The 13,586-nt window shown below is 49.3% G+C and overlaps 1 protein-coding gene across 2 annotated transcripts in view; it reads right to left on the reverse strand.

Moving 5' to 3' along the window:
* LOC144733457 (uncharacterized) overlaps positions 1-13,586 on the reverse strand; it is a 186,333-nt gene that overhangs the window by 21,293 nt on the left and 151,454 nt on the right. The window contains exons 27-31 of one of the 2 annotated variants that reach the window (XM_078615364.1): positions 13,219-13,482; positions 12,038-12,157; positions 11,479-11,742; positions 2,046-2,150; positions 148-298 (exon numbers count right to left, since the gene is read on the reverse strand). In XM_078615364.1, the coding sequence (XP_078471490.1) occupies positions 148-298; positions 2,046-2,150; positions 11,479-11,742; positions 12,038-12,157; positions 13,219-13,482 (904 nt within the window). The remainder of the gene's footprint in view (positions 1-147; positions 299-2,045; positions 2,151-11,478; positions 11,743-12,037; positions 12,158-13,218; positions 13,483-13,586) is intronic. The other variant, XM_078615365.1, reaches the window with a different exon arrangement.

Below are 13,586 nucleotides of genomic sequence, written 5' to 3' on the forward strand. Positions count from 1 at the left end.
AAAATTGCTCGACCTGACTATATTTTGTACATGGTGATCAAACGACACATTCTGGTTTAGTATGGTGACGAGGCTCTTTAAGAGGAGTAGAAAAATGTAAATTCGGAAAGCACAAACGTTTAATGAGCACTGCATCGTCTTACTTACCGACATTAAAATCCTTTAGTGGAGAAAGGCGGACCGGTGATGTGTGGATTTTAATTAAAGCGGCGATCAGCTTGGGGTTGAGGCCTTGCTCATCCTCTCGGCCCTCCAAAAGCGGTGTTGGCGGGGAGCTGGCAGACAGGCGGATGTACACCTATGTGGTGGGATCATTACCAAGAAATCATGACACCAAGAGATCACAAAACCCATTCACTGCACCAAGAATAACCGTTTGCACAAAACGAGTATCTTGCCATGCTTGCATCTTTCTCTGTCGCCTTCTCGCCCTCTACGTTCTCAATCTTTGCTGTCTCTCTTTGTTCTTCCTTCTCTTCCTTGTGCTCAATCCATGCTTCTTTTCTTGCCCCCCTTCACTGGAACAAAGTTCCCCCTTCACATTAAGCATTCACCTTCCCTCACTAGTTTCCACTCTTCACTCAAAACTTACTTATTGTTTCCTAGTTCACCCCATGACCCCTTAATCTCCCCCTCATAACTGCCACCGCTATTTTCCCTCTTCATATCTTCATGATATGGCTTTCACTCATTCCTATTCATTTAATCCATACATCAACTGACTGCAAATTTTACTTTCACCGAATTTCCGCATCACAGATTTGCTCCCATTGCTTCCTCTCATTTATTTTATTCACCTCATCTCCACCATTACATTCATACGTTGTTGCACCGTTGTTAATTCTTTGAAAAGCGCCCTTGATTAAGGAGCTTTATACATTCCTTTAAGATAACAGCGCCCCATATGTAATACACACATTTAGGGTAGCAGTTTATTTTGCTTTCCGCAGCTCATTTTTAATGCACCGCTGAAGGTCTCCCCCAAACGCTGTTATTCGTGAGGGTTGTTTAATAATTCTGACAATGGCCAATACCTTTGTAGTCAAACACAATGACAACACTTCTCCCCTTCTACCAGATCCCAAAGCTTTTGTAGAAATCAGCAGCTGACCTTGAAGGTCTCTGCTCTCTTATAGTCATCACCTGGTGGATTTGGTTCTTTCCCTTCAGTCGCCAGCCTCTGGATGCCACTCTCGTGGCCGTTCTGTGACCTGCCCCTCTCCTCCATCATGCAAAAGTAACCCCCCAACCCCCATCACAACCTATGCTTGCCTGTTATATCTTAACACTGCCTCATATATGTTCTTACATACAAATACATTGCTCTTCAGATTATTACAATTCAGTATGATGCAGCACAACTCAACGTTATAGTAGACTCTCGATTATTCGCGCTAATGACGGGGAGGATGGCCGCGGATAATAAAAAATCATGGATAATTCCAAAATATGTATTGTCCGCAGATCTCTATGCTATAAAAAAACACTTACATAGATATACATTACAACTCACAAAATAAATGATCAGGTAAAATAAAAATGAAGCAGAACTGATGATAATGATTGTTTCTCTTTCGATTTAGAACAAATACTAACGATCGATCGGTCGATCATTAGTATGCGATGGCCTTGCTCAGTGATAACACTTTCCTGCTTCCGTGCAGAAGACCCTGCCCCCTAAGTGGACAGCAGCAGAGCCATGCCAATCAACATCAATCAAACTCCACCCACTGCTGTAAAGATCTACTGTAGAGGCAATCACATGGATTTCGGATCAACCGGAGCAACATATTTGTTCGGTTTAAGCAAGTAACTTGTAATAAACATTTCCAAGAATAACTATGTACAACTATTTTTCGATTATTAATTTGGGCTAAAGGGAAAATCCATGAGTTATTTATTTGTCAAAATCTCAGGTACAAGTTAATCAGCAAATCAGATAAACTGCACGCAGATAATCGAGTCAACTGTATTTGGATTCCTGGCGATGCCACCACCACCACTTTCGGAATTGACAGTGTCTACTTGTTAACCATCGCTGTTACCTGATTGGGAAGTTCCAAATGGGTGACCGAAACTGGGTAATATTGTCCTGGGGGTGGCAGCATCATAAAACTAAACCTGGTTGGCCTTTTCTGCAGCGTGAACACCTGCACCACACCGCACACACCACATCATGAATACACACGGAGAAAACACCACAATATTTTGTTAGTCCAAAGTAGTAAACACAAGTTTGACTTAAAAGTGATTACTCATGTGTCTACCGGAATAAAACCTACCGAGCTTAGCCTTTCTGGAATTCAGGCTACAAAATCCTCGCTCATATTTCCTGCTTAAAAGACCTCCGATTGGTTACTTGTGGGTATGAGATGCTGAAGTCTATTTCCTCTTTCCCACTGGCACACTTGTAGTGACTGGGAATGTCACTGTGTGGTGCCTGGCCTGCGAGGCCACGGCGGGATGTATACTGTTGTGTGTACACCCCGGACACGGGGTGTAGTACCAACCCTAGTGGGGGCTTGGGTGAGCGCTGGTTCAGCGCAGTGGCACCATGCACAGCCTGCGGTGTGGGCTCCCGTTGAGAAAGCGAGAGTGTCAGCCAGCTAGGGTTACGTTGGGGGCATGATACTCTGGCTGACATGGGGACATGTGACCGGATGATACTGGAGGGGGGCTATCGGTGGAGGGGGCCAATGGGTGGTCACATGGTCCGGGAAGAACTCTCGAGAGCCTTCGGGCAATGGTGAGAGAGATCGAGATGGTGGGCAGGGCGAGAGGCGAAGCCAGCCCCAGCCCAGCCCAATATAAGAGGGGCCCCCCAGTGAGGGGCTTGGGGTTCTTACTGTTGGAGAGGCAGGAGATCCATGTCAATCTTGAAGAAGCCTCCAGCCACGCGGTCCGGGACCCAGCTTGTGGTCCGGACTGGGTTAGCGGAACTGTGTCTAGTTCCGCCGTAGCGTGGTTAGTTTGGTGGTCACCACCCAAGAGTATGTTGTTAATAGCCTGGAGTATGTTGTGCAAATAGTTTAATAAAACGTGTTGCTCCCTAAGACAACGTCTGCGACTCAGTTGGACTCACTACAACTGGTGTCGGAAGTGGCCAACTTGCTAGGAAATAGCTAGCGGTAGACAGTCATGTCTACACATCGCAAAGTTCGTACATGGGCTTCGGACGACGAAGACGATGAAAAGCGGATTCCGCCCACGGCCGTCGATGAAGAAGAGCAGAGCGCCGTCGGAGCGCGTAGCGCTCGTCAGAGACTTGCACAGTCGCCTTGCGGAGCTTCTTCAGACGGCGTCCTCGATCCTCGCCGAGCTGCATCCTCTAACTGCTGCGGCGGAGGAGGGAGCGGCGGAGTCGTCTGGACTGAGCGACTCGGCCGCCATTTCACAAAGGGCGGGAACGTCGACGGCGCAGCCCATGCTTACGGCCGCCATTTTACTGCCGGCGCGGAGCGCGGAGGCCGCAAAGCTCGAAGCAGAGCGGTCCTCGCCGATGGACATCCCGTCCCTCCGCCGCCGACTGCCCTTCATTAAATAATTTGTTGCTGCCAGCGGCGATTGGGTAGCGTTTAAGCGGTGTTTCTGACCAATGCTGACTTTGCGGGATGGACGGAGGCGTTAAAAGCGCTGCCCACCACCCTCGACGACGACGCCTTGGCGGCGTTCCTCGCCATCCCGTCGTCTGACAGATCCACCCTACTGCTGACGTTCGACCAGATGGCGGCTGTTTGAGCCTCCGTTGAACACCCGGCAAAAGTTCGCCATAAGACGTAAAGGGGAGGGTGAGTCAGCTCTCGCCTACCATAGCGCGCTTTTGGCGCTAGCAAAGGCCACGTACCCTAAAATGGACCACGACGGTCTTTGACGCCTTGGTCCTCGAGAAGATGCTGGGAGTTGCAAAAGACCTCCACACTGTGCTTCCCGCTGAGGACGATGCGGTGTCTTCACTCCGGGTTGCCAGGTGCATACAGGTGCAGCAGGGTGTTGGTGGCATGCGCCACATCCTCCACAGAGCCGGAGGCCTACGCGGAGACCAAGCCTGCTCCTGCATGCTCGCTGCACCAGCAGGGTGGCGCCCATCGGGGTGCTGATGATCGGCGGAGGGACGACCGGCGACGTGCGAGGTCTTCATCATCTCAGTCCAGGAGTGGCCGGGTCGTCTGCTACAACTGTTGGCCTGCCGGGGAACGTCCAGTCGGGCTGTCGGTTTCCTCGACGGCGACCCCTGGGAAGTCCGCCTTCCTACGGCTCCCTGCTTCATAAGGCGAGTCACGGCGCACCCCACACTCGGCCCCGGGGTTCACTTCACCCATCGGGGGGGTCCGGTTTGGGTCGGGGTCGCGCGCGGGTTCGGCGGGAGTCGGGACGTGTTTGTGACGCGCGCCAGCTCCAACCGGATTAGTGGTCGGAGCTTTCTCATAGAGTGGTCACGGTGGCCAGGAGTTCGTCGGAAATACGTAAGCTCGTTGATACCGGCGCGTCTTCGACTATTATTTCTGAACTTATCTATAACATTTTACCTCCTCGGTATCACGTTTTGGAACCTGTGGATGCTCCGTGTTTTGTCACTAATAGCGGATCGTTGGGAATAATCGGACGGATAACGGCTGAGTTGCATATTGCCGATGTCAAATTGTCGGGCCACGTTTTGGTTTCTACGGCCCGAGCCATCCCGTGTTTGCTCGGGACCGATTTTCTGCACAAGACGCCCCTGAAGATTTGTGTTGATCAGGGCTGTCTGGAATTGCCGTCGGGACGGCGTATGGCATTTCTTCCGTCTCCGACTCGTGTCTCCGCTAACGCGACGGTGCAGGCTATTGCATGCCGAACATTGCGGATTCCGCCTGGCGCACAAATGTTAGTGCCCCTCCAGTTGCGAAAACTGCTCAATGTGCGCACTGCGGATGAGGGTGTTGTTTTGGGGCCCTCCAATAAACTTAATCGCGGTATGTCGCTAGTGGCAGCCCAGACATTGGTGTCCCAGGACCAAGAACCTTTCATTCAGGTTCTTAATGTCGGGCCGGACAACGGCCATCCAGGAGAGTACCGTGCTGGCACATGCTTCGTCGGCGCGTCCAGAGAGGGACGTTGTGGGAAGTGTCGGGGTCGGCGCTCAAGCTCGTGGGTTCCAGGATGTGGACGAAGGATGGATTGATAAACTTTGCTCTGAGTGCGGCGATTTATCTATGGGATAAAGGGGGAAGCTGCGTGCTCTCTTGCGTGAATTTTCTGACATTTTTTGTAAAAGTCAATTTGATATTGGTCGCACGTCCCTTTTAAGCCACCATATTGATACGGGCGATGCTGCCCCGTTTCGGCAAAATCCTTATCGCTTGAGCCCGGCCGAGAAGGAACATGTTCATGTGGTGGTTGATGAGATGATGGCCGCGTACATCATCTCACCATCCACCAGTCCATGGGGTGCCCTGATCGTGCTTGTCAAGAAGCACAACGGCAGCTTGCGATTGTGTTGATTTCCGCAAGCTCAATAAGGTTTCCATCGCGGATGCATACCCCTTGCTGCGTATGGACGATTCCCTGGACACCCTGGCGGAAGCACGGTTCTTTTCTAACCTTGACCTTTTATCGGGATTTTGGCAATTGCCGCTCAATGAGGCTTCCAAGTCCAAGACGGCCTTTCGTACGCCGCAAGGGTTGTTCGAATTTAACCGGCTCCCTATGGGCCTCCAATCCGCACCGGCCACGTTTCACAGGCTGATGGAGCTTGTTTTAGCGGGCCTCCAGTGGGAATCGTGCCTAATATATTTGGACGACGTTGTCTTTGGTCGTACATTCGATGAACATTTGGATCCCCTGCGGACTGTTATTCCTAAGATGCGTGCGGCCGACCTGAAATTTAAACCACAGAAGTGTCACCTATAAAAATCGGTTCGATATTTGGGTCACATAGTGAGCGAATCAGGTATCGCTACGGACCCGGAGAAGACGGCGTGTGTCCGCACGTGGCCGACACCCACCTCGGCGAGCGAGGTGCGCAGTTTTATTGGCTTTGCTTCGTATTATCGCCGATTTGTCGCCGGCTTTGCATCCATTGTGAAGTCTCTCCACGCCTTGACTGCTAAGGGGCAAACATTTCATTGGGGGGAGGGGGCCGTGTTCTGCTCCATTCGCGATGGGCTGGTCAATGCCAATCCCCTGTGTTATCCTGATTTTAATTACCGTTCGTTTTGGATACGGACGCCAGTATTACCGGTATTGGAGCAGTATTATCTCAAGTTGTCAACAGCGTGGAGCATGTGATCGCTTATGGGAGCAGGGTGCTGTCCCCGAGCAGCGGTACTGCGTTACGCGCCAGGAATTGTTGGCCATTGTTGTTTTTGTGCAGCAATCCTGGCCTTATCTTATCTTGACATTTCGAGGTGCGCTCCGACCACGCAGTGCTCCAATATGCACTGCGTGTGGATCAGCCCTCGGGCCAATTATCACGCTGGCTTAAAATCCTGCAGGATTTTTCGTTCCGTGTTACGTATCGCAAAGGTTCTCGTCACACGAACGCTGATGCCCTGTCGAGATTGCCCGCGGGCGGCGGGTGTGCATGCTTTTCGGGTTCCGGTCGTTGTAGACCGGCCGAGTCAACCCCCCCCCCCCCCTCTCGTTGCATCCGCCGTGGACACAATGGGCGGGTCGGGCGACGTCCCGGCTGCGCGGGATGCGGTAATCGGGTTGGACTACGAGGTATGGGGGCGCTTGCAGGCGGAAGATGCGTCCTTGCTTAAATTACGACAGTGAGTCAAAGAGCCCACCGGTGAGGCGGCTACACGTGGTGTTGCCTCGGTTGTCCGGCGGGACGGGCTGCTTATGCACTGGGACGGTGGATTACGCCGGTACGCTATTGTTGTCCCTACCACTCTGCGTGGCGAGGTTGTTTGGGCTGTCCCTAAACGTCTGTTACATCTGGGTGTGCAAAAAACGCTGGCCGCTTCAAGGTTGCGTACAATGTGCGCGGCGGAAGCCACCGGCGAAATCTTGTTGTCCTCCGCTGCAATCCATTCAGGTGGCGTGAATCAACGAGCTGGTTGCCCTCGATATTCTCGGTCCATTTCCAACTTCCGCGCGAGGCAACAAATACTTGCTCGTTGGCGTCGAGTATTTCCCACGCTGGCCCATGGCCTGGCCACTTCCGAATCAATCGGCTATAGCTGTGACCGAGGCGTTCCTTAATGGCTATGTCCTGGATAAGGGTGCCCGAGCGCCTTTTGACCAATCAAGGTAAAAAAAACTCTTCGAAACTGCTGCGTGAGGTTCACGATTTTCTGGGGACAAACGTGCGCACGTCACCATACCATCCGCAGACGAACGGGCATGGTCGAACGCCTGAATAGAATGCTGACCTCCATGTTGGGTCACTTGGTCAGCGAGTCACAGCTGTATTGGGACTTGCATGTCCCTGCGGTTCTCGCCGACTACAGGATGGCCCCTCACACGTCCACCAGCTACACTCCCTTCTTTTTGATGTATGGACGGGAATATGATCCTCCCATCTCCATACAGTTGCAGGCCGCGCCGGCCGTGAAAGTGTCAAAACTTTCAGATTCCATTCGTTTCACTCTTGCAAAGCTCTCAGAAGCGCGGGAAGCTTCCAAGGTCAACTCCCGAGCCAGACAGTTGGCTAACGAGGGGCTGAAGGGGGTTCGTGTTTCCCTGTGCGATTGGTCGCCGGGCGATAGGGCCTGGTTGCATTGTCTGCATGTGCCCATGGGCACAACCCCTAAGTTGCTGCAACCCTGAAAGGGGGCCGGTTGATTTTGTTTGGGTTGTGCGTCCACAATGTGTCCAAATTCGGCTTGGTGAGCAGAGTTGTTTTATCTTCTTGGATCTTTCGGTAAAGTCACGTAGAAGGGAAGTAATAAAATAATAAAAATAAAACATAATAAAATAATTCTCACGACGTTTCGGCCACAACACAAGCAGCCGTCCTCAGGTGAAGACCAGGTCTGTCGAGGCGACAGCGTCTAAATGAAACACCACCATGCTTGGAGCGTCTATTTAAGCTGGGTTGGAAGGGGGGGGAAATGCGCCTTGACAAAAGAATCTGCATATCAAGAGGAATTTAGCATATTCATGGAAAATGCAAGAATGCGACTAGTGCTACTTATGAAATGCGTAGGAGGTGGGCGGGGGGTTTTCAAAGTCATATTATGCCCATGCATTATGCAGGATTAGCAGCATCAAAGGGAGGGGGTAGGGGCAGCATCAATAAAGGGAAGGAATGTTAATAGTATGCAGCTGCAGTAACCAAACAACCACGTAAAAAGCTAAAGTATAAACTACATAGTATCATCAGTATGCTAAATATACTCTCAATAAGCTGAGCTATTAACCGTAAATAATACATTACAATTCTAGGTCGCAAAAAATATAATATGCTTCCAGCTAAATTTTTTAAACTTTTTCCTTACATCACACGGGTCTATCCCGTACTATATGCTGCCATAGACAAACCCAACATTAAATTGTATACTGTATTACTATACACTACCCTATGTCTTAGAATAATACATAGTGTAATATTACACTATGTATTATTCTACCCACCCAACTGTATACCACACTGCTGTATATTCACTATACAATTACGATACTATATATTACCTTATACATTGTATTAAACATTACACTTTAATACTATTTATAATTATACAATATGCTATACACTATACCATTGACCGTCGCGTGAAAGGTACTAAGAGGAAGCAACGAAATATGTCAATGGGAGAGTGGTGATAGGAAGCTTGCAGCGGAGCAAAGGATCCATTCCCTGCGGAGAATACAAGATATATAGTCAATGTCAGTGAGCGGAACGCAGTCTGAAAGTCACCGTAAACGTGGACACAATCAGTTAAGATCCGAAATGGTTTATTACATCCTTCCAATGATTGCTAAGCCGGAATCCATCTTCTCGGTTGAAATTGTCTCTGTGTTTGTATATGTGGATCGCCTCATGAACGAATCTCTCATGGTAGCCAGATGGCTTGCAAAGAACCTCTGTCTTGGAGAAGTCAATGTCATGTGAACCCACTGAATTGTAACAGTGATCTGCCACGGCTGAGGTGTTTGTCCTACCGTGTTTCAAGTCTGCTTTATGTTCACGGATGCGGTCCGAGACATGTCGTTTGGTTTCTCCAATGTAACTGCTACCACAGAGGCAACTTAGTTTGTAGACGCCAGGGTACTGTATGTCTGGAACCACATCTTTTACAGACGGCACCAGATCACGGATTTTATGTTCTGTGTTGAATCGGACCTGGATCTTGTGTTTAATCAGGATTTTGGAGATCTTTTATGTGACCCCAGCAATGTAGGGTAAGGTGATGGTCTTGAGAGGCTCCTCAACAGGATCCTTCTTGATGGTTGGAGTGATGGCCTTGCGGATTGTGTAGTCGGAGTAACCATTAGCCTTAAGAGCTTGGCGTACGTGTTTGAGTTCACTGGCAATGTGTTCCTGGTCGGAAATGCATTGGGCTCTATGGTATAGAGTCTTGATGAGGGAATTATTCTGGGATGGATGGTGGTGGGAATCTGGTGTCAGGTAAGCATCCGTATGGGTGGCTTTCCTGTACCCCTATCCCCTCCCTTTGATGCTGCTAGTCCTGCATAATGCACAGGCATATGTAGTACTAATCACATTCCTGCATTTCCCATAAATATGCTAAATTCCTCTTGATATGCAAAATCTTTTGTCGAAGCGCCCTTTCCCCCCCTTCCAACCCAGCTTATATATATGCTCGTGTGCTGTTTCATTCAGACGCTGTCTCCCCGACAGACCTGGTTTTCACCTGAGGACGGCTGCTTGCGTTGTGGCCGAAACGTCGTGAGAATTATTTAATTATGTTTTATTTTTATTATTTTATTACTTCCCTTCTACGTGACTTTACCGAAAGAACCAAGAAGATGAATCCCTGCAGTCACGAAAGCATTAAATCGAAATTTGGCTTAAAATTGTATGGGCGCAGAAGGAAAAGGTTCACTGGGCCAACCGCAATAAGTTATTCACGACATTGGGAGAGGCTGAGGGTGGAATATTAGGCAAAAAGAGCAGACCCGTAGACTAGAACTACTGGGCACGAAAGAACAATGGGTTTTCTTTAGCGCAAATATGCTCCTGCAGGGGCGCGTGCATGCACGCCTCCGTGTTCGTTTGTGTGATGGTGTGTGTGGACGTGTGCGGGATAACCGCGGGCGGTGGTGAGTCAGCCAATCAGCCATGTCCCTCAGAAAGGGCGCTGGCGTGGGGAGGCCGATCACTCGATCGGCGGGGGCCCGGCCAGAGGCGGCCGACGAGGAGGAGGGGGGAGTGGAGGGGGTGGACGTCGCGCCCCGCCCACTCACGGGGAGCGGGGAGGCGGGCGTCGGCCCCCACTCTCCAGGTAGAGAAACTCTCCACTCCTTCCTCAATTGCCCCATGACTCAAGATGGAGATATGAGGAGGTCGAGTATTTGATGGACATAAAATACCAAGGCAGGTGCTTTGTTTTGATGAGACAGATGGAAAGGCTTCATCTCTTAGTGGCATGCTCCAGGTTCAGCAGCAGTCTCCAACTCCTTTTCAGAGTGAGCAGCAATTACAAGATCATCAACTAACATGGCTAACCAGTAAGGAGCATTCCCTTGACTGCACCCGGTCATCAATCAATCAGCCATCCACTGGATATGTACCAGACAAAAGTTCCACTGGTACAATTTTGGAAAGCTTCTTGAACTTCACAATCAAAAAATGTTAAGTGTCGGAGCAAGAGGACATTCCTGTTACACACAAAGCTATACGCATTTAAAACACTCTAGGTGTGATGTCATGCATTTTCACTATCATTAGCCCAGCACCTGGCCTGATTTGGTCACGAGCCAGATTCAGATGGCGTAGCATTGTTTGGTTCCGGCTCGGCTCAGTATTTAACCAGTGGAAAAACAAAACATACCGTAATGGCCCGTGCTGACTAACTTGGATTTTCCAGTGAAAAGGGGTAAAAGTGGTGCAAAGTTGCATTCTAACCATCTATCCTCGAGCATGATCGCATGAAGGTTATCAGACACATGTTTCCCCAGCCCCCTGTGTTATAAAGATACACAAATTATTTAGCAATACTGAATCTGCATTGCCAGTGTTATTGACAAATGTGTTGTTTTTTGCTATAAATTTGCGCTCAGTTGCCCATGAGCCAGTACACATACATAAAGCAAAAATCCCACGCCCAAAAAGTGAGCATGCATATAGGATAAATAAGTAATACAAAATTACTGGGCCATATCCTTTCGCGTATGAAAAGTAAACCCATAAAAAAATTATTTGCAGAATGAAATTAAAATATTTTGACTCCCTTAAAACCAACAAAAATTTAAATGAGAATATATTGTTTAAATAGCGCGTGAACTCAACAAAAATAACCAAAATAAGTCGTTTAAATAACTTGTAAAAACAAAAATAAGTTGTTTAAATAACTTGTAAAAACATACCAGGGGCTCATCCCACATGACATCTTCCTCCTGCTCATCTTGGTCACCGCTACCCCCCGGCCCCTCCGTAGCTGCCACATCTTCATCATCTTCCTCCTCCCTCCATTCACCAAGAGCGCCCAGAGCTGCACCCTTCCCCTCTCCTGAGTCCTCCGCTTTAAGAGCGTGAACCGCCACGCTATCAAAGAAGTGTGGCAATTCTCTCACTTGAATCCGGCCATCAGTGCTCGTTGGTTTTCTCTCGCCTTCCACGGGCCCTTGCCCCTGGGAATGTCAGGTGATATGCATTTAAGATATCGTTATTACTTTACGATTTCATACCCCAACTCTTCAAAATATATTTAATAGACCCTAACCCAAAGCATTAAACACAATTATGGAACGAATATGAAGCAACCTACCCACATGGAGTTGAGTTGCACGAACCACGAAAGTGATGCCACCACAGGTGGTACCAACAAGTGAAAAATTCGGTCTGGGCTCACGGACTATGTAAATCAGTAAACTAATATAGTCCCAAGCCCTGACAGAGTGTTGTTGTTGGTGCTGCGGTGTAGACCTGTGGGCTGCACTGCTCCCCGCCGAGAGGCTCAGCCAACACCAAAAGAGCCTCCAGGGAGCCCTGCTGCTCTGTGTAGATGTCCACTTGGAGGGGCAGTGACGCTTCATTGTAGGGCACCTGCAAGCACACGAAACAAAGGCACGCACACACACGGCACAAACGCATGCATGGCACAAACGTGCATGCACGGCATGGCACAAACGCGCACGCACGGCACGGCACAAACGCGCACGCACGGCACAGCACAAACGCGCACGCACGGCACGGCACAAACGCGCACGCACGGCACAAACGCGCACGCACGGCACAAACGCGCACGCACGGCACAAACGCACACGCACGGCACAAGTGCGCGCACGGCATGGCACGGCATGGCATGCATGCACGCACGGCACGCACGATACAAATGCGCACGCACGGCACAAACGCGCGCACGCACGGCACAAACGCGCGCACCCACGGCACAAACGCGAGCGCGCACGGCAAAAACGCACACACAGCACACGGCAAAAACGCACACACGGCAAAAACGCACACACGGCACACACACTTGACATTTGTTACCGGAGTCAAAGTTGACAACAGATTTAGAACAAAAAATATTCCACATTTTGTTGGCGACAGTATGGCTCGTTTTAAATTAATTATATCAGAATATTGGCCAAAAAATTACTGATAATTAAAAAACAATGTCATAAAAAACGTGGCAGTCCACTATGTATTCAAAGGGGAACCAAGCAATTTTCGATGTAAATGTGTACGGAATGGGGGTGTATCTCTTTATCAATTGTTTCTCATTCGCGTAACTGTGGCGGAAACTCGTCAAACATTTTGTTGCTATTCATCAAAATAGTTTGCACCGTGCACAATGTTTTTTTCCAGGTCTCTCTTGCAAACAAAAATAATGCATTACTTAATTGGGCTCTTCACCGAGCTGGTTTTAATCCCAGCCGGTGGTTTGCCGCAAACGGGTGTGGAACTATAGGGCAGGGGCAGGCTGAGACTAGGAGAATAGGCCTCGCTTTCCATGAAGTTCATGAAGTATGGACCGTAAGCAAATTTAAATGAGAATATATTGTTCAAATAGCGCGTGAACTTAACAAAAATAACCAAAATAAGTTGATTAAATAACTTGTAAAAACAAAAATAAGTTGTTTAAATAACTTGTAAAAACATACCAGGGGCTCATCCCACGTGACATCTTCCTCCTGCTCATCTTGGCCACCGCTACCCCCCGGCCCCTCCGTAGCTGCCACATCTTCATCATCTTCCTCCTCCCTCCATTCGCCAAGAGCGCCCAGAGCTGCACCCTTCCCCTCTCCTGAGTCCTCCGCTTTAAGAGCGTGAACTGCCACGCTATCAAAGAAGCGTGGCAATTCTCTCACTTGAATCCGGCCTTCAGTGCTCGTTGGTTTTCTCGCGCCTTCCACGGGCCCTTGCCCCTGGGAATGTCAGGTGATATGCATTTAAGATCTCGTTATTACTTTACGATTTCATACCCCAACTCTTCAAAAGATATTTAATAGACCCTAACCCAAAGCATTAA

The sequence above is a fragment of the Lampetra planeri genome, chromosome 47, assembly GCF_965212315.1.
Source record: "Lampetra planeri chromosome 47, kcLamPlan1.2.h2, whole genome shotgun sequence".
Taxonomy (NCBI): Eukaryota; Metazoa; Chordata; class Hyperoartia; order Petromyzontiformes; family Petromyzontidae; genus Lampetra; species Lampetra planeri.